This window comes from Symphalangus syndactylus, chromosome 18 (assembly GCF_028878055.3).
Source record: "Symphalangus syndactylus isolate Jambi chromosome 18, NHGRI_mSymSyn1-v2.1_pri, whole genome shotgun sequence".
NCBI lineage: Eukaryota > Metazoa > Chordata > Mammalia > Primates > Hylobatidae > Symphalangus > Symphalangus syndactylus.
The window spans coordinates 17,097,272-17,117,170 of NC_072440.2; the positions used below are offsets into that span (position 1 = coordinate 17,097,272).

Genomic DNA, 19,899 nt, shown 5'->3' on the forward strand with positions numbered 1-19,899 from the left:
GAATCCCCGGGAGGGGTGGGAGGGGGCCGTGGGAGCTGAGGCCAGGCCAGGCTTTGAATGCCGAGTGAGGTGCAGGGGAGTGGGTTGACAAGACCCAGGGGTCACGCACAGGATGATCTCTGGCCCAGAGTGACCCTATTCTGCCCTGCAGGCCAGCACATCTACCTCTCGGCTCGAATTGATGGAAACCTGGTCATCCGGCCCTATACACCCGTCTCCAGTGATGATGACAAGGGCTTCGTGGACCTGGTCATCAAGGTGAAGCCTCTGGGTCATGACTGTGGAGGTGGTGTGGGTGGGTGGCCATGGCAACAGCCCATGTGGATCCCCTGGACAGGGAAGTCTCCCGCTCCTGCCCTGTGCAGCCCAGCCTTGGTCATGGCTGCCCCGCTTCCCCAGGGGCTTGCAGGGGCAGTGGCTTCTAGAGCCCCTCTCAAGTCCACGTGCCCCCACAGCCTGGACTCTAAAGACCCAGTGCTCCCTTGTGCCTGGTTTCTGAGTAAATAGCACATCATCGTTTACCAACAAAAGCCAAAGAAGGGGGTCTTGGCAGAGAACGGGGGCCAGGGTTCAAGGCAAGCGCCCTTAAACAAGGACAGGTACCTGCAGCAGAGGCTCCAGGAAGGCCGGCTGGCGGTGCAGACGCCCCTGCTGCGAGGTGTGCAGTCCCATCCCTGCTCTCACGCTGGGAGATCCCTGGGAGTTGGGTCCCGAGTGTGCGGGGTGAGGCAGCCACTCCACCGTGGTCAGTGGCCGGGCCTCTATGACATGCAGGCCCTGTTCTTACTCGTTTCCCTAAGAAATGTCCCTCAGGCCTGCTAGGGAAATGTGAGGGGCTCGTGAGGTGTTGTCTGGGAGCTGGGGTGATGGGCTTTCTGGGGTCTCTTGCGGGGTTCGAGGTGGAGGTTCACAGGAGAAGATGCAGCCGTTAGGGGCAGCAGCTCGGAACCCGAAACACACATGCCAAGTGGGAAGTAAGAGGCAGCATGATGGCCCTAGCAGGGACATTTTTATGAAAATTAGAAATACAAGCTTTTAGCCAGGCACAGTGGCTCACGCCTGTAAGCCACTTTGGGAGGCCAAGGCGGGTGGATCACCTGAGGTCAGGAGTTCGAGACCAGCCTGACCAACATGGAGAAACCCCGTCTCTACTAAAAATACAAAAAAATTAGCTGGGCATGGTGGCAGACACTTGTAATCCCAGCTACTTGGGAGGCTGAGGCAGGAGAATCGCTTAAACCTGGGAGGCAGAGGTTGCAGTAAGCCAAGATCATGCCACTGCACTCCAGCCTGGGCAATAGAATGAGAGCCAGTCAAAAAAAAGAAATACAAGCTTTCCTGCAGAACAGAAGCAGCCTAGACCAGTGGGAATGTGGGGTGTTGGAAACCCTTCCCAATCGAGGCCAAAGCCCTGTAGCCTCCCCAGCCCAGCACCCTCAGGTACCCCTGGAGCCCCCTTACTGGGCTGCAGCTGAGGCCCAGAATCTTGCCAGATCTAGGGGCAGGCACTGGATCTCCAGGGTGGAAGGGGCCCTGGCCTGGGCTCCTTCCTTGCTGGGGCACCCAGGCCTGGCCTCAGGAGCCTGTCTTTGGCTGGAGGACGGACACTGGGCACGTGGTCATGGGGAAGCCAGTGCTCCCTGCAGGGGACGGGTACCTGCGACCGAGCTTCCAGAAAGGCCACCAGAGATAGGTGGGGTTGGCTGGTGAGAGTGGCTCCCTAGCAGGTGACAGTGAAGGTGAGATCTGGGGCTGAGTAGGCACTGACCAGGTGAAGAGGGAAGAAAAGGAGCTTCAGGTGCAAAGGCCCTGAAGTCAGCAGCAGGCTCGAGGATTGAAGTGGCTGGAGGGTTGGGGCAAAGGGTGGGAGAGGTCAGTGGGGCCAGACAGGGCCTTGGAGGCCCCAGTAAGGTTTGGGGCTTTGTCCAGAAGCACAGAGGAGGTGATGAGGGCTCAAGCATCTGTTCACGTTGAAGTCTCTCTGGCCAAATGTGGAGAACCTATTAGGAGGATTCAAATTGAGGATGAAAAACTCACAGGTGACCAGGCCTCCCCTGGCTTGGAGACCTCGTTGGCTCCCTTGGTCCTTGATAAAGGTTAGAGTCCTGGCCTGGCACCCAGGGCCCAGGACAATGTGCTCTGCCTGCCTGTCCCTGGCCCTCCACTCCCCTCTGCCTCTACGCCCTGTAGCCACCCTCTGTGCTGAAGCCACAACAGGCTCCCCTCCCTGAGGCCCTGTGTATACACTGTCACTCCCCCAGCCACCTTCCCCTTCTCCATCCATCAGACTCCCTCGGCAGGGTGAGCCGCTTCTCCTCTGTCTCCCCATCTCTTTGTAGGTGTCAGATCGAGGCCCTTCTCTTTCCCAAGACAGTAATCCTAGAGAGTGCAGGGCAGGAAGTAGTTCCAAGAGTGAGCGAGCTTTTTTTTTTTTTTTTTTTGAGACGGAGTCTCGCTCTGTCGCCCAGGCTGGAGTGCAGTGGCGCAATCTCGGCTCACTGCAAGCTCCGCCTCCCGGGTTCACGCCATTCTCCTGCCTCAGCCTCTCCGAGTAGCTGGGACTACAGGCGCCCGCCACCACGCCCGGCTAATTTTTTGTATTTTTAGTAGAGACGGGGTTTCACTGTGGTCTCGATCTCCTGACCTCGTGATCCGCCCGCCTCGGCCTCCCAAAGTGCTGGGATTACAAGCGTGAGCCACCGCGCCCGGCCGTGAGCGAGCTTTTTAACGACAGCACAAAACGGAAGGGACTGAGTGTCCACCAGGAGGAGTGTGGCTGACTGGGCCTCCCAGAGCCTTGAATTTGCTGAAGGGTGTCAGTGTTTCCCGTTGGGAGGGGGCCCCGGAGACAGTTGGTAAAATGTGAGTGCATCCAGCCCTGGAGTTGGTTGGCCTAGTACACGAGGCTGGTGCTTTGCTTTCCCCGGATATGTCAGGTGGAGGCTGACTCCTGGGAGGACGGGGTGAAGGATGGGGTGCAGGACAGGTATGATTTGACGGCTGGGTGGATGGGGCTCCACAGGAGGCGGCCATGTGTGGGCCTCAGAAGAGCTGCAGAAGAGGCACTTGTCTCCCGCTGTGGGCAAGAGCTCGCCCCTGTGACCTGGAGCCAGGGACTGAGGGCTGCAGGGGTGTCTTGCAGGTTTACTTCAAGGACACCCATCCCAAGTTTCCCGCCGGAGGGAAGATGTCTCAGTACCTGGAGAGCATGCAGATTGGAGACACCATTGAGTTCCGGGGCCCCAACGGGCTGCTGGTCTACCAGGGCAAAGGTGATTCGGGTCGGAATCCCTTGATTACAGAGCAGGCTTAGAGAATTGGAGAGCTTGGGGGTGCTGGGTGCGGGGTGCAGGCCCCTGGCTCTGTGTGGATGGGTGACTCTCGTCGGGCCAGCTGTCCCTCTCTGGGAACTGAGTCTCCCTGGCTGTAACGGGGATAAGTTGCTGGCACAGGTGTTGCAGACAGGCCGCTCCTGGGGGCCATGTCTCACCCACTGCCAGCCTCCGTTTGGCTTTCTCAGCATCTGAAACAAGCAAGCAAGAGGACAGAGCTGAGCCTCCGGGTTCCCAGCCTCTCCACTGCTCCTGCACCTTCCTAATGGCTGGCGTAGAATGGCAGCCGCCTCCACCTCGGACCTCACGGTGGGGGCAGGTTCTCCAGCCTCTCCAGCCCCCGCGCATGGCATGTTTGACTGCCAGGCCTCACGCCTTCTCTCTCCCCAGGGAAGTTTGCCATCCGACCTGACAAAAAGTCCAACCCCGTCATCAAGACAGTGAAGTCTGTGGGCATGATCGCGGGAGGGACAGGTATGTGGAACCCCCTACTGAGGCGTCCGGCGGCTCATGTTAAGGGTGGGGTTGGGGTGTGGGTGAGGCGCAAGTTCTGAGTGCCTGGGAGCTACTGGAGGTCAGGGGCCCAGGCCCAGTGGTCCTGGCCCCTCTCCCCCAGTACACCTGGGTGGGGCGGTGCCTGTGAGCAGGCCTCACTCAGCACGTGCAAGGCCCGGCTGGCTATTTTGCAGGCATCACCCCGATGCTGCAGGTGATCCGCGCCATCATGAAGGACCCTGATGACCACACTGTGTGCCACCTGCTCTTTGCCAACCAGGTCAGTGGGCATCCCCATGATGGGCAAACTCAGCTTCCCCTGAGAGGGGACTTAGGGCCTGGTCAGGGGCTGTTCAGGGGTCTGCACAGCTCTGCTGAGATTCTGGGGATGACCGGGATGGGGGGGCTCTGAATGTTCTGTGCACTGGCGGCCTTGGCAGCAGCATGGCAGGCAAGCTTTGTGGTGCAGTGCCTGTGTCTGGCTGAGGGTGCTGCCTTGTGGGGAGCTCCCTGAGCACCCCCTCCCCTGGCTGCTTCCTCCAAAACTCAGAACTCCCTTCACCATGAGCACGGTTTGGAACCCACTGGTGCAGTGGGAAGAATGCTGGCCTGGGCCGGCCTGGACGTGGAGGGGCCCATTTTACAAATGACCAGACGTTTGCACGAAGCCCCCGAGCTACAGGGTGTCAGGGCAGGATTTGAATGTTGGTGTCTCTGGCTTCTGATTCATATCCTTGTCCACGAGCCCACTGCCTGCCTGCCCTGGCCTGCTGTGTGGCCTTGGACGAGCTACTTTCCCTCTCTGAGCTTCACTCCCTCATCTGTAGAATGAGCTGATGAAACTGGGTTGTTGCAAGGTCTTTTCAGGTTAGTGTTTTGTGACCGATGACATAGATTTGGGGGAGAAGATACTTGCCTGAGGTCCTTGGATGTGGGTCCTTGCCCCACCCTGCCTCCCCACAGCTGCAGAAAACTGCCCCAAGGCAAACCGAGATGGCCTTGCTAGGCCCAGGGGAGAAAGAGCCAGAAATTCTAAGCTGGCTGGTGTGGAGGGAGGGAGGGCAGCAGTGAGACCTGGTGGTGCTGGTTCACAGTCTGTGGAGGCCGTCAGACCATCTGTCACCTGTACAGGCCATCTTTGCAGCTGGTAGCGAGGGCAGTGTGGTCACCTCATCTCGTACCTCCGGACACAGGCTCTGGGAGGGGCTTGACTGTGCATGTCTCATGGGAAGTGCTGAAACCAGGACTCAAATCAGGGCATATTTTTATTTTTATTTTTATTTTTATTTATTTATTTATTTTTTTGAGAAAAAGTCTCACTCTTGTCCCCCAGGCTGGAGTGCAATGGCGCAATCTTGGCTCACTGCAACCTCCACCTCCTGGGTTCAAGTGATTCTCCTGCCTCAGCCTCCCGAGTAGCTGGGATTACAGGGTGCCCGCCACCACGCCCGGCTAATTTTTATATTTTCAGTAGAGACAGGGTTTCACCATGTTGGCCAGGCTGGTCTCGAACTCCTGACCTCAGGTGATCCACCTGCCTCAGCCTCCCAAAGTGTTGGGATTACAGGCGTGAGCCACCGTACCCAGCCTATTTTTATTTTTATTTTATTTTATTTTTTGAGATGGAGTCTCGCTGTCACCCAGGCTGGAGTGCAGTGGCGCGATCTCGGCTCACTGCAGGCTCCACCCCCCGGGGTTCACGCCATTCTCCTGCCTCAGCCTCCCGAGTAGCTGGGACTACAGGCGCCTGCCACCACGCCCGGCTAATTTTTTGTATTTTTAGTAGAGACGGGGTTTCACCGTGTTAGCCAGGATGGTCTCGATCTCCTGACCTCGTGATCCGCCTGCCTTGGGCCTATTTTTATTTTTAAAAAACTACATTTTAGAAAACATCATTTTGTTTTACATTTTTGCAAACCTTGGAATGTCTGGCTTCATAGGACAGCTGGATTCCTGTGTTTGTTTCTGCATCCCATCTGTGTGATGTTGCCAGTCATGCAGCCTCTGGAAAGTGGCCCCATCTACTCCTGAGAGAGGAAGAGTGAAAAATACCAGTGTCTCAGTATTATATGAAAACCATTTGGCCTCAGGGATCCTCTCCAGGGTCCCAACCCCAGGGGTCCCCACGCTACACTCTGCCGTGCCAGTTGGGTCATTGCTGCTCATTTCCTCCTTCCTCCATGACCTCAGTGCCTGGTTTTGAGCTGGGAGCCCCCTACCCTCAAGTAGCAGCCCCCCAAGGTTCCATCCCTCTGTTCATCTGTCAGGTGGTTCGCGTCGGTGGCCACCTCACAGGATGGCGGTGAGGATTAAAGCATGAGACACACTTTAGCTCAGAGAGGAAGACATAACTTTTTTTAAAAAAATTGAGACGGAATTTCACTCGTATTGCCCAGGCTGGAGTGCAATGGCGTGAATCTCGGCTCACTGCAACCTCCGCCTCCCGGGTTCAAGCGATTCTCCTGCCTCAGCTTCCTGAGTAGCTGTGATTACAGGTGCCCACTACCACGTCCAGCTAATTCTTTATATTTTTAGTAGAGACGGGGTTTCACCATGTTGGCCAGGCTGGTCTCCAACTCCTGACCTCAAGTGATCCGCCCACCTCAGCCTCCCAAAGTGCTGGGATTACAGGCATGAGCCACCGTGCCTGGCCTAAAAAGAAAGTTAGACATAGTTAATAGAAAAAAAAAAGTGAAAAGATGCACACAAAAATCCCAACAGTCATTATTTCTGAAGGGTTTCAGGTACTTTTTCTTTTTTCCTTTTTTTTTTTTTTTTTTGAGACAGAGTCTGGCTCTGTCCCCCAGGCTTGAGTGCAGTGGCACCATCTCGGCTCACTGCAAGCTCCGCCTCCCGGGTTCACGCCATTCTCCTGCTTCAGCCTCCAGAGTAGCTGGGACTACAGGCGCCCACCACCACGCCCTGCAAATTTTTTTGTGTTTTTAGTAGAGACGGGGTTTCACTATGTTGGCCAGGATGGTCTCGAACTCCTGACCTCGTGATCCGCCCACCTCGGCCTCCCAAAGTGCTAGGATTACAGGCTTGAGCCACCGCGCCCGGCGCAGGTACTTTTTCTTCCATATTTTCTGCATTTTTTTCCTCGAGTTCGTCTAGCCCAAAGCCTGTCCCTGTCCCTGTCCTCACCTCATTAGAGCAGAAAGGGCCCTCAGCCTCCTACCCTCAGAAACTGGAAAAACTGTTCAACACCCCATGTTCCCTGGGATGTGTTGAGGCTCATGCCCCTCACACAGCTCATCTGCTGGAGGGGAGCACCGAGGAGCTGGACCTGCGATCCCCGACCCTGGCGATTCCCGTATTCAGGCGCCCTTGGGCTACGAAGAGGGTGGGTGTGGTTCCTCAGCCCTGGGAACAGAGGAGTCACATCTGTGGCTGCCTCCTGGGGAGAGTCAACCCCGCCCTTGCCCAGCCTGGGAGCTCAGTAGTGATTTGTTAGTGGGCAGCCCTTTCTGGGTGGCAGCGCTCTTTGGTCCCCGGTTTCTTTGAGTCCCATGAGGTCAGGGACACTGCACACTGGCCTAAGGAGCCCCCTCTGTCCCTGTGTGACCTGCAAATGCTGGGCAACAGCCTGTGATGTGATTAGAAGTGGAACAGGGGTTGGGGGGGGCGGGGAGTCAGGTGGGGGATTCAGGGGGAGATCCCTGATAGCCCCTGGAGGGTCCAGGAAGCTTTCCTGGAAGGGATGATGCTGGACTGAGTTCTGTAGGGCTCTGTGACAGCCAGTGGGGGTGGGGGAGCCGCAGGTCAGCCAGGGGGATGGGTGTGTTCACCCCCCACCCCGAGGGGGCCAGGTGGGGTGGGGAGTGGTGTCTGTACTTCCTGGTTTCTGGAGGTACAACCTGAATGAGATCCCAGAACGCAAAAAGACTTGGTGGAGGGCTGAGGGTGCAAACCCTGAGCCTTCTCATGAGGCCATTGCTTATTGTGTGTGTTACACCCGCTCCCGGGCTGACCGCCTGGAGTATCCAGGCGCATTTCCCGTCTCTTCCCTGTTTTCTGTCGCGCAGCTCGGCCGCCTTTAGTTTTTTCCATTTTTCCCACTCCAAGGACATTGAGCCCATTTCCCCACAACAGCAGAAGCAGTTGACACACTGAGTTTCTGGCGAACGCCTTCGCCCCTTCGGCAGCAGCTTTGAGGGACTCCTTAGGCTAGACAAGGAGAGAGGAGTGCCGGGGTGATCTCTGGCCGAGTCCCCTCCTGGAAGCTCCGCAAGCATGTGGCCCGCAGGCAGGCGCAATGACCAGGCGCGTCTCTGTTGAGTGTCTCCAGGGGCAGTCTGCCACCCATCCTTCCTGACCGCCTGGCCCTGTCCCCTGCAGACCGAGAAGGACATCCTGCTGCGACCTGAGCTGGAGGAACTCAGGAACGAACATTCTGCACGCTTCAAGCTCTGGTACACGCTGGACAGAGCCCCTGAAGGTGAGCGAGGGAGGCCCCTCACTGGGTGGGGGGGAGGTGCCAGCCCACAGTTCACCTTTGCCCAGCCGTTTGTGGCATTGAGCCTTTGGACGACGTCTGGCACTCACTATGACCCTGTGGGAGGCAGATGGTGTGGCCCCGTCTCACAGATGAGGAACGAGGGCTCACTGAAGCCACACAGCTGGAAACCACCACAGCCCAGCCTGGAACCCAGGTCCTTGCCTCCAGAGGCAGAGTCCTCTCCCGGGCGCACTGCACTGCCCGGCTGGGCAGAGAAGGCCGGCATCCCCTCCCTGGTCGGGGCTCACTTCGGGGCAAGTCTCGGGGCAGCGGTGGCGGCTGCTGCTTCCACGTCCCAGCGTGCATACTCTCAGGTGCTGCCGAGTACACCAAGGCCATCTTCTCTCCCATTGTCAGTCCTGGGGAGTGGGCTGGGCCGACGTTGGGGTTACCCTTGTTCCACCAGTGGCTAAGCTGCTTGCCAAGGGAGTTGGGGGAGAGCCAAGCTGGAGGCAGCGAGGGAGGGCCGCCCCACGCCCACCACTTGCAGTGAGGTTGCCTCTGGGAGTTAAAGCGCCCTTCGCTTTTCGGCTTCAGATAGAGATGTAGGTCTAAGTAATATCTCAGTTTCTTCTTTGCTGTAAGAAAAGCAAAGCTCAGCCTTCCCTAGGAATCATTCTGGTGATGCTTAGCCTCAGGGCTGAGAGACTGGGGAGTGGCGGGGACTGCGGTAAATTGGAGCGCACCTGCCTGGTCTGGAGGACACAGCCCCATCTGCCGTGGGCAGTCCTGCTGTGGAGTGTAGCCCTGTGTGGCTAGGGCCTCTGCTTTTCAAGAGAAGCTGGGGACCTGCATTTTCTGGGAAATTTCTAAGCGTTGGAAGCACCATTTTTGAACATCCATGTGAGCGCCAGTTTGGGGTCTCATGTCCTGCTATCTGCTCCTGCTTTGCCTCCGGCACCTCCTATGGCCCCACAGTTTCCCCAGGACTAATCCACGGTGGGGGGCGCACACCCTCTGCTGATGATCCACAGCTGGGGGTGCATACCCTCTGTTGATGAGGGAGCTCTGTCCACACCACCCTCCGCTCCTCCCAGAAAGGAGCACGTGGGCTCCAGGACTTGCACCACCTGGCTGGCACCTAGGAGCTAGGTCACCTGGGCCCATCCCTGAGGGAGGAGCCGTCCTTCTCAGATGACCAGCTTGGGTTCCAGGCCTCCAGGCTGAGAGAGCCAGGCCTGGAGGGGGCGGTGGATATGTGGGTTGTCACTGTGTCCGACCTTCTGCTGGACCTGCTGTCCTGGGTCAGCCCACCCCCTCCAGGTCGGCGGCTCCACCTGGTGTGCTCAGGAAGCCAACCTGACCCCGCAGCTGACCTTCCAGTGGGGGAGGCAGAGGACTAACAGGAAGCAGGTTTCTTAGTAAATTATAGCGCGGTTATGGTGGCGGGGTTCCTGTGATTCGGGGGGCCAAGCAGAGCCAGGCAGCGCCCGGAGCGGAGGTCGGCCAGGGCACTGGCTCTGGGAGTCTAGCTGCTGTTTCTCTTCTACTAACGAAAGGAGCAGGCCAAGCGTGGTGGCTCACGCCTGTAATCCCAGCACTTTGGGAGGCCGAGTCAGGCGGATCATGAGGTCAAGAGATCAAGACCATCCTGGCCAACATGGTGAAACTCCACCTCTACTAAAAATACAAAAATCAGCCGGGCTTGGTGGCTGGCGCCTACTGTAGTCCCAGCTACTCGGAGGCTGAGGCAGGAGAATTGCTTGAACCCGGGAGGCAGAGGTTGCAGTGAGCTGAGATGGCGCCACTGCACTCCAGCCTGGTGACAGAGCAAGACTCCGTCTCAAAAAAAAAAAAAGGAGCATTTTATCCTGTATCCATGTGTCAGTCTAAAGGGAGGAAGTGATAGGCAGCTTTGCTCCCTTCTGACTGCAGTTTCTAATAGCATGGGCAGAGCCAGCTTGCTTCCAGGCAGGGTTTAGCCCCATCCCGATTCCAGATGAGTGATCCAGATCCCTGGTGTATGCAGGAGCCCCTGCCTTGTGGCCAGAGCAAGCCCTGGTCCCCTAGGGAGGGGCCAATGCTGACCCCTGGTGGCAACAGGCAGCAGCACCTGCACCACCACCTAGGGACAGTTAGTTACCTGCCAATGAGAGGAATAGTTGAGTGATCTCCTAGCATTTTTCATGTACATTTGTTGCCACTGTGACCCACAATTCAAGACTAGTTGAGGTACTGCTGTAGCATTAGATGTAAGCTGAAATTCCAGAGATTGAGAAAGAAAGTGGTAACAGGCCAGTCTGGCTGTACCGTAGCTAAGCCAAGGATGAGGAGGGCCCCAAAGACTCCAGGCAGGGGCAGTGACTGTTTCCCCCACAGAGCCACTTCCAGGACAGGTACAGAGAAAAATACACCAAGCCATGCACGGTGGCATGCACCTGTAGTCCCAGCTACTCAAAGCTAAGGCAGGAGGATCACGTGAGCCCAGGAGCTCCAGGCTGGAGGGCATTATGACCACACCTGTGAATAGCCACTGCCTGCCAGCTGGAGCAACATAGCCAATTCCCGTCTCTTAAACACACACACACACACACACACTAAAAAGAAATCGCTGTGAAATAGAAAGGTGTCTTACATACCTGCACATTTTGTACACTAGCAAATACAGTTTATGTCCATGCAGTTTTTACAAAGTACTTTCAGATCCACTTCAGATCCATTGCCCAGCTACAAAAATATTTTGTGTGCCTCACCTTGTTCCAGAGGGATTTTAGGAGGCTTACAAAGACTCATCTGGTGAGTCAGAGTGGCACAAATGGAAAGTGGGAGTGAAAGAAAAACAAGTGCAGGGCTATAAAATGAATGGAATCAGGACTGGGGTTTGTACAAAAACGGACTATAATGCACGCTTGCTGTGAATGGGCCATGCGTATCACTCCAGGCTTCCCAGCAGCCAAGGTGGACAGGGAAATGGGGTCAGTTACTTAGCTCATGGTGTCCGTGAGATAAAGAGGACCCCCTTGCTCAGCACGGTAGACTCTTCCTGGTTCCAGGGCAAGCTGGGACTGTTTGGTCCCTCCCCATCAGGACCTTCATAGCATGGACTGTATGCTGTAAACTTTGGCCGTCTAGGCAGGGTGTCTGTGTCAGCCAGTGCCAGCCCTCCTGGCCTGAGGCTTCAGCAGCTTTTCTCTTGGTGTTGAGGGCTGTGGGGTGGCTGTTGCTGGTTGCTAAGGATAGAGACCAGCCATATCATCGTGGGTGCTCAGGGCTTGAGGGGGCAGGACACACAGCTGTGGATGAGACTCGGCTCCTCATGGGCCGACATTCTTGGGGAGTCACAGTGGGCTCATGGAGGTGGGGGCAGTTAGAGACTGTCACCCTGACCAGCCTGGGGCAGAGCACCAGCCTGGGGACCTCTGGATCCTGGAAGGTACATCTCAGTCATGTCCCTGCCTCATTGTGTGACCTTGAGTGACTCAACTCTGGGTCCTCTGGGCCTCAGTTGCCACATCCGCAAAATGGGATTCATATTCCCCGCCCTGTCTACCCACTGGGTTGTTCCAAGGGCCATATGGGAGGCCACATGGAAGCAAAAGGCTTTGCAAACTGTAAAGTGCAGTCAGGGGAACCATGATGGGCTTTGTACACTGGTTTCAGGCTGCAGGGCCTGAGGCCATAGGCCTGAGTCAGGGTTGGGGGCAGGGGGTCCTGGTGACAGTTGGCTGGGATCAGCCTCTCCATTCTTCAGCATTTAAGGAATTCACCGCCTAGGGTTGGTCAGTCAGCAGGTTGGTGACCACACAGCCACATGTCAGCTTACCTGGTCTCTCACCCCACAGCCTGGGACTACAGCCAGGGCTTCGTGAATGAGGAGATGATCCGGGACCACCTTCCGCCCCCAGAGGAGGAGCCGCTGGTGCTGATGTGTGGCCCCCCACCCATGATCCAGTATGCCTGCCTTCCCAACCTGGACCGCGTGGGCCACCCCAAGGAGCGCTGCTTCGCCTTCTGAGGGCCGGGCACGGTCACATGGCCACCCTCCCCGCGCACCCCACGCCCTGTTCACGCTCACCCGGTCACCTCCCCACATCGCACACTGGGGCCCCGGGTTCAGCCTGGCCTGCCCGTGCCCTGGTGAATCACCTGGCTGAGCAGGCCCCCTGGGGCCCCTTCGGGAGCAGGGCTGTGTCCCAGGTGGGCCACGGCTGAGCCTTCAGAGTAGGTCCTGCCTGGCACTTACTGGTCCTTACCAGAGACGCCCAGCCCCATCCCTGTCCTCATGACCCCTCGTCCACCCCACACACACTACAAGGCTGAGGGCTGCCAGCAGCCCAGTCTGCCCACCATTCCCGGCTGTGGACCACAGTCAGGATGTCAGCAGACACACATGGGCAGCCCAAAGCTGCAGGTGCCAGGGCCCGCCCCAGCCTCGCCTGTCACCCCCCACTCCCACCTCAGGGCCAGGCCCAGGCCTCACCACCTGACACTGCGTGAGACATTGACACCAGAAAGCCCTCTTGGGGGCGCTGCTCCCTACCCCAGGGCCTTGGCCAGCCAGGAGCTTGGCTCTCCTCTGGCTAGAGTGGGAAGAGGGGGCTGGCCACGGGGCCCTCCCAGAACCTCAGCATTTCCTTCTAGCCCATCCGAACACTGAGGCAGCCTTGGGGAACCCCAAGCTGGGGGGTCAGCAGCCGGCTGCACCGCCTCAGGGTTTTGGGGTCCTGGGCTGGGGCCACCATCCCTGATGGCAGAACTCCCACAACCACATGTATTTATTCCTCTGTCCTAAACCGTCCCCTCCTTCCCTCACCCCCAGCACAGTGCCTCTCGTCTGAGGGACATATCGGTGACCTCGACGTTGCCTTTAGACTACAGTTGTGTTAGCCTCTTGCATATCGGCTTTTTCAGTCATTTATGAGCAGAAAAAAAAAAAAGAAGTAAAACTTTGCTAATATTAACCCTTCTCTAGCTCCTCCAGGGTCTGTGACCTACATCACAAGGGGTGGGGGGGTCAGGAAAGGGCTGGAGAAGACCTAGCATTTTGTTATTTTTCTTTTCTTTTCTTTTCTTTTTTTGAGATGGAGTCTCCCTCAGTCACCCAGGCTGGAGTGCAGTGGCATGATCTCAGCTCACTACAACCTCCGCCTCTCAGGTTCAAGCGATTCTCCTGCCTCAGCCTCCCGAGTAGCTGGGACTAAAGGTGCCCGCCACCACACCCAGCTAGTTTTTGTATTTTTAGTAGAGACAGGGTTTTGCCATGTTAGGCTGGTCTCGAACTCCTGACCTCAAGTGATCCACTCACCTCGGCGTCCCAAAGTGCTGGGATTACAGGCGTGAGCCACTGTGCCCAGCTCCAGCATTTATTTTTGATGTATCTTTGTGGTAGAAAATTTGGAAAGTGCAGAGAAGTATACACAGGAAGAAAAATTCCCAACCCCCAAAGACAAACCAGCTGAAACCACGCAACCCCAGTCACCTCAAGTGCTGCCTCCTGTCAGGGTCAGATGAGCCTCAAGGCTCAGAGAAGTCAGAGGATGCCATCTGCACAGTGGTAAATTACAGAGGTGATGAGGCAAGGTGGGTGTAGGGCTGTTCTTAAAATGGGGCATCAGGAAGGCCCCAAGGAGATGGATTTGGGCTGGGACAGGAAGAGAGAACTGGCCCTGCTGGGGTGGGTGGGTGTTCAAATGGTGGAAAGGGCAGACGCAAAGGCCCTGCCGTTGGAACCAGCTTGTGGAATAAACTTTCAGAAACAGAGCAAAGAAGGTGGGTGGCTGGAGAGAGCAGCGACCATGAGGCTGGAGAGGGAGGTGGGGCTAGGCTGGTGCTCCGGGGACTTGTTGGGTGGCCCCAGGAGCACAGTGAGGCCAGTGTGGCTGGAGGGGAGTGGGGAAGAAGAGGTGTCGGGGCAGGTTCACAGGAAGGAGGGCCCAAGACCAACCCTGGGGACTAGGAGAGCCCTGTCTCCTCTCACTTCGCATTTTCCATTCTGTCTCTGGCCACCTCACTACCAACAGGGGCAGGAAAAGGAATCTCAGACCCAAAATGGTCTTCACACTGTGGCGGGGGACTGCTAGCAATGGACACGCGTTAGGTTTCATCCTCATTTCTGTCCCTGTCTGAGGCTGAAAGGCACAGGATTTGAACACAGGCCTGCCTGCGCCCACAAGAGGCTGCCTCCGGGACCTGGGAAAAGGGAATTAATTGGACCCGATTCCCACCCTTTCCAGGTCTGTTTCCCCATTCAGAAAATGGGAGAGGGTCTAGGGCAGCGATTCTCCATTCAGACTCGACACATTTATTATTTTTGAGACGGAGTCTCGCTCTGTCTCCCAGGCTGGAGTGCAGTGACATGATCTCGGCTCCCTGCAACCTCTGCCTCCCGGATTCAAGCGATTCTTTTGCCTCAGTCTCTGGAATACCTGGGATTACAGGAGTGCACCACCACACCGGCTAATTTTTTTGTATTTTTAGTAGAGATGGGGTTTCACCATGTTGGTCAGGCTGGTCTGAAACTCCTGACCTCAGGTGACCCACCCTCCTCGGCCTCCCAAAGTGCTGGGATCACAGGCGTGAACGCCACCATGCCCCGCCAACACCTTTAAAATAACAGTTGTAACAGGCCCTTTACGCACCAGAATTCACAGGCAGTGTCACCTACCTATGTGAAGAATTTTAAAAATCAACACAGCTCTAAATGAGTTTATAAAAGAGCAAGAAAGGAGGCTGGGTGTGGTGGCTCATGCTTGTAATCCCAGCACTTTGGGAGGCGGAAGCGGGTGGATCACCTGAGGTCAGGAGTTTGAGACCAGCCTCGCCAACATGGTGAAACCCCATCTCTACTAAAAATACAAAAATTAGCAGGGCATGGTGGCGCGTGCCTGTAATCCCAGCTACTGGGGGTGCTGACGCAGGAGGATCGCTTGAACCTGGGAGGCGGAGCTTGCAGTGAGCCGAGATCAAGCCACTGCACTCCAGCCTGGGCAACAGAGCGAGACTCCGTCTCAAAAAAAAAAAAGGAAAGGACTCTAGTGAAACGATTACTATTTTCCGCACGCAAACGCTAAGCCGGTCCCCGGGACACGTGGGGCAGGCGCAGAATCCCCGGAATCGCGGCCGCAGACGCTGCCAGGCTCTGCCGACTGGGGCGCGGCTTCCCAGGTGGGACCCGAATTCTTTCTGCTGCGGCGCAGCTCCTCTGCTAGAAACTCCGTTTGTTCCCACTGGGCAAAAAGTCCCGCGAGTCCACGGAAGACAGGGAGTGGGGCCCTGGCTGGGAGGTCCGCAAGGGGCTTCACTCCGGGGATGCCTGGGGACGTTGGGAGGGCCGGGGCCCCTCCGGTCCCCACCTCCACGTGCCCGCCATCCCTGTCTTTGGGACCAAACGTCCAAACAAAGCTCTGAAATGCCCCGGGGGAGGGGCCATCCCAGATTTAGATTACCTGTTTATGACTCAGTTGTGCTGGCTTTAAAAAAAAAGTCGGCCAGGCACGGTGGCTCACGCATGTTATCCTAGCACTTTGGGAGACCCAGGCGGGCAGATCGCCTGAGGTCAGTAGTTTGGGACCAGCCTGGCCAACATGGTGAAACCCCCGTCTCTACTAAAAATACAAAAATTAGCCGGGCGTGGTGGCACGCGCCCGTAATCCCAGCTACTCGGGAGGCTGAGACAGGAGAATCGCTTGAACCCGGGAGGCGGAGGCTGCAGTGAGCTGAGATCGTGCCACTGCACTCCAGCCTGGGCGACAGAGCGAGACGTTGTCTCAATAATAAAAATAAAAATAAAATCGTCCTCCGCATCTGCCGTACACCCAGCTGACCCCACTGGCCAGCCTGTCCTCCTCTCACCTCTCGCGCGTTCCTCCTGGCACGCCTGGAAGAGGGGAAAGGCTTAATGGTCCTGTTTTATGGGTGAGGAAAAGAGGCCTGGGAAGGAGCCCGGCGTGGTGGGGCGGGCCTGTAATCCCAGCTACTCGGGAGGCTGAGGCAGGAGGATTGCAGGATCGCTCTTACCCAGTTTCTTTTTCTTTCTTTCTTTCTTTCTTTCTTTCTTTCTTTCTTTCTTTCTTTCTCTTTTTTTTTTTTTTTTTTGAAACAGAGTCTTGCTCTGTCTCCTAGGCTGGAGTGCAATGGCGCGATCTCAGCTCACTGCAACCTCCGCCTCCCGAGTTCAAGCGATTCTTCTGCCTCAGCCTCCTGGGTAGGTGGGATTTCAGGCCGCGCCCCCGCGCCTGGCTAATTTTTTTTTTTTTTTTTTTTCAGTAGAGACGGGGTTTCTCCTTGTTGGCCAGGCTGGTCTCGACCTCCTGACCTCAGATGATCCACCCGCCTTGGCTTCCCAAAGTGCTGGGATTATAGACATGAGCCACCGCTCCTGGGCTCTTACCCAGTTTCTGCACGGAGCTCCTGATGCCTGATGGCCAAGAGGACATAACCCGACCTGTTCCAAGGGCATGGAGTGTATTTTTAGATTGGACAAAATATGTGCCGAACACCTACCTCAGGGCTGGCGCATGCTGGAGGCTGGGGTTATATCAATGCAAAAGCCATCCCCTGTATTTAACACGTAAATGAATTAGTCTCTTTAACTCTCCCAACACCCTATAAATTATTTGCTCTATTTTACATATTAAACGCTGTCACGAACTGAACTGCTGTGTGAGACCGGGGCCGGACGTATCTTTCTCAAGTACAGAGAACCGGTTATACACGGAAGTTTGGAAGAACTGGGTAAGGCCGCACATATGGAAAGTGCCAGTTCCGTGGGTCACAAAGTCCACATTGCGGACAACCTTAGAATGGCTTAATGCGCAGTTGAGAACAGTGGCGAACTGCACAGCGTCCCCAGCCAGCAGAGAGACCGCCTAGGAACTAGCAGGGTCGGCAAAAAATAAAGCACGAAAACAGTAGGCACCCACTCACCCCCATCTACTTTTTGAATATAAAGGTAATCGGGCAGATCGCAACTCCTAGGCATCCCGCAAAGTAGGCGGGTCACCTTAGGGGCAACCTTTACCCGCTCAAAAATTCGTCTCACATTAGTAGTGAGGATTCGGGCGTCACCCCGAATCGTTATTTTCCTTACTCATAAGTTTAAGGCATAACGGCGTACGGGGCTTATTTCCCAGGTAATGAATTCTATTCTCATTTGGCGTATGATGAGTATCGTAGTTGACTGTTGAGGTCATGATCCAGTTCCATTGAAGCTCGTCTTACGTGTTAATAATGTATTTGGTTGCTTTTCATTTAATTTTTTTTCGTCGGGGAAAATAAATAATTCATAATATGCCGACCTTCCGTATGCAGATAAGCAGCCAGCACCGCGAAGGCTCACGGGGAACGTCCCCGCCCCTTCCGGTTCTTTTGCCTGCTTTGAGCTGGCTATCGCGAGAGTTGGTCAGCGGACGCCGGAAGTAGTTCGTCGCTCCGTAGCGGCCGAAGGGGCGGGCTCGCGGGCTGGGGGTGTCTCGACTGCTTTCGGCTTGCTCGGCGGAGCAAGATGGCGGACATCTCCCTGGACGAACTCATCAGGAAGCGCGGGGCGGCGGCAAAAGGACGGTGAGATGCCTTTCCTTTCTTCGGGGTTTAAGGTCCGCGGCCTAGTGGAGCTTGAGGCGGGGGAGGTAGCAGCCCGGGAGCGACGCGGAGGACCGGGTGCGCCCGCCCCCAACCGTAGCCGCGCTCCTCATTGGCCGGCCGCCGCCGTCCCCGCCGCGGCCTCGACCGCCCGCCCACTGGCCGAGGCGCACTCCCTCCGGCTGGCTTGGGAGGCCGACGGGGCCGCGGCGGTGATGGGGTTCCGCCTCGTGGACCTGAGGGGCTGCTCCCTGGGGCCCCCGCGTTCCGGGGTCCTGGGGTCTCGGCGGCGCAGCCCCCTCGCCTGTCTGGACTGGCATTTGGGCCCCGCTCCGTGATCTCGGCGCTGCGTGGTCTCCACCCATTTTAGAGTTGAGACAGCCGAAGTTTAGTAGCAGGGAAGTGATTTGCTCCGACGGCCGAAGCTGAGGCGCAAGGCCAAATTCCCCTCCACGCGGCCTCTGTTAACACTCCCTTTGTGCGGCGTTTTAAGTTTTCTGAGCCTGTTCATATACACGATGCCTCATTTGATCTTTTACAGTCCTGTTGTCTGCTAGCTATTCATATTAACCCCCTTTTACTGATGGGGAACTTGAGGCTGGAAGTGGTAGAGTGACTTGCCCGAGGCCGCGGAGAACTGAGCGGCAGGCTGAGCGCGATTTAATTGCTGGCTGAGTTGGCCTTCTACGTGGGCTTGAAAAACTGGTGGGTTGGGCAGGAGATTGGTTATTTCCTTAGGGAGAAGAAAGTGCTTGAGCTGGGTGAGGAACCATGGAGGTGATTTGCAGTCATGTCTCCCAAACTTCCCCTAGACCCTTAAATGTTATTAGTCATTTCAAGCCTTTATGAGCTGAGTTCACCTGTATGAAGAAGTGAGAACTTTGCCCAATAGTTTCCCAACACACATTAAGTTTAAATGTCTTTATAAATAGCCAGGATGTAAATATGTTAGATATTGTTTTCTCAGACATTTGTTCTCTCAGCAGATGTTTATTTATTTATTTATTTTTTATTTTTTGAGACGGAGTCTCGCTCTGTCGCCCAGACTGGAGTGCAGTGGCGCGATCTCGGCTTACTGCAACCTCCACCTCCCAGGTTCACGCCATTCTCCTGCCTTAGCCTCCTGAGCAGCTGGGACTACAGGCGCCCGCCACCACGCCCGGCTAATTTTTTGTATTTTTAGTAGAGACGGGGTTTCGCTGTGTTAGCCAGGATGATCTCGATCTCCTGACCTCGTGATCCACCCGCCTCGGCCTCCCAAAGTGCTGGAATTACAGGCGTGAGCCACCGCGCCCGGCTTACTAGCAGATGTTTATTTTTATTTTTACTTTTCTTTGAGACGGAGTGTTGCTCTGTCGCCCAGGCTGGAGTGCAGTGGTGCGATCTCGGCTCACTGCATCCTCCGCCTCCCCGGTTCCAAGTGATTCTCCTGCCTCAGCCTCCCAAGTAGCAGGGACTACAGGTGTGCACCACCACGCCCGGCTAATTTTTTTATTTTTAGTAGAGACGGAAGTTTCACTATGTTGGTCAGACTGGTTTCGAACTCCTGACCTCAGGTGATCCTCCCGCCTCGGCCTCCTAAAGTGCTGGGATTACAGGCGTGAGCCACCGGCCTGGCCATTCAGCAGATGTTTATTAATACCACCCGTATACCTGTGGCTAGGTTTTTCTCTTGATGTCTGAAATGTATCCCTCACCTCCTTCCCCATCCTGGACACTTGTATCGACTACAACTGCCACCACCACCTCATAATTCACAGCCAGCACTTACCTGGCTTCTGGTTCATAACGGGCACACATTAGTATTTGTTTCCTCAACTACTGACTGTGAAAGCTCTCTCAGCTCTCCATCTAGTGACTGATGTGAAGTTGGTGCTGGCTCCTCCAGCAGGTTTTGTAGGTGCTCCTCCATCCAGGTTTTGTAGGTGCCTTTGGAAACGACAGAATGATCCACACCAGGTTCTTCTCTCTCTGAGGTCACTCCCCCAGTTTCTGACTGCAGGTGGACTGCTCTGTACTCTATTTGATCTGTATGTTTTTGGCTTTAGTGTGTGC

General features: G+C 56.0%; 2 protein-coding genes and 1 non-coding gene across 7 annotated transcripts in view; 2 read left to right on the plus strand and 1 right to left on the minus strand.

Annotated features, from left to right (window-relative positions):
• Positions 1-13,226, plus strand: part of CYB5R3 (cytochrome b5 reductase 3) — a 32,809-nt gene extending 19,583 nt beyond the window's left edge. For 2 of the 4 annotated variants that reach the window (XM_055252572.2, XM_063622993.1), the window contains exons 4-9: positions 152-258; positions 3,143-3,272; positions 3,723-3,806; positions 4,022-4,107; positions 8,166-8,265; positions 12,108-13,226. In XM_055252572.2, the coding sequence (XP_055108547.1) occupies positions 152-258; positions 3,143-3,272; positions 3,723-3,806; positions 4,022-4,107; positions 8,166-8,265; positions 12,108-12,280 (680 nt within the window). In that variant the 3' untranslated portion in view covers positions 12,281-13,226. Of the gene's footprint in view, positions 1-151; positions 259-3,142; positions 3,273-3,722; positions 3,807-4,021; positions 4,108-8,165; positions 10,843-12,107 lie in introns of those variants that run through there. The other 2 variants (XM_063622991.1, XM_063622992.1) reach the window with 1 other exon arrangement.
• A 3,994-nt stretch (positions 13,227-17,220) lies between these two features.
• On the minus strand, positions 17,221-17,370 carry LOC129468761 (U12 minor spliceosomal RNA). The gene has a single exon (XR_008652824.1). It is a non-coding gene; the product is annotated as a U12 minor spliceosomal RNA (small nuclear RNA).
• Positions 17,371-17,635: 265 nt separating this feature from the next.
• POLDIP3 (DNA polymerase delta interacting protein 3) overlaps positions 17,636-19,899 on the plus strand; it is a 30,908-nt gene continuing 28,644 nt past the window's right edge. The window contains exon 1 of one of the 2 annotated variants that reach the window (XM_055252566.2): positions 17,636-17,826. In XM_055252566.2, the coding sequence (XP_055108541.1) occupies positions 17,768-17,826 (59 nt within the window). In that variant the 5' untranslated portion in view covers positions 17,636-17,767. The remainder of the gene's footprint in view (positions 17,827-19,899) is intronic. The other variant, XM_055252567.2, reaches the window with a different exon arrangement.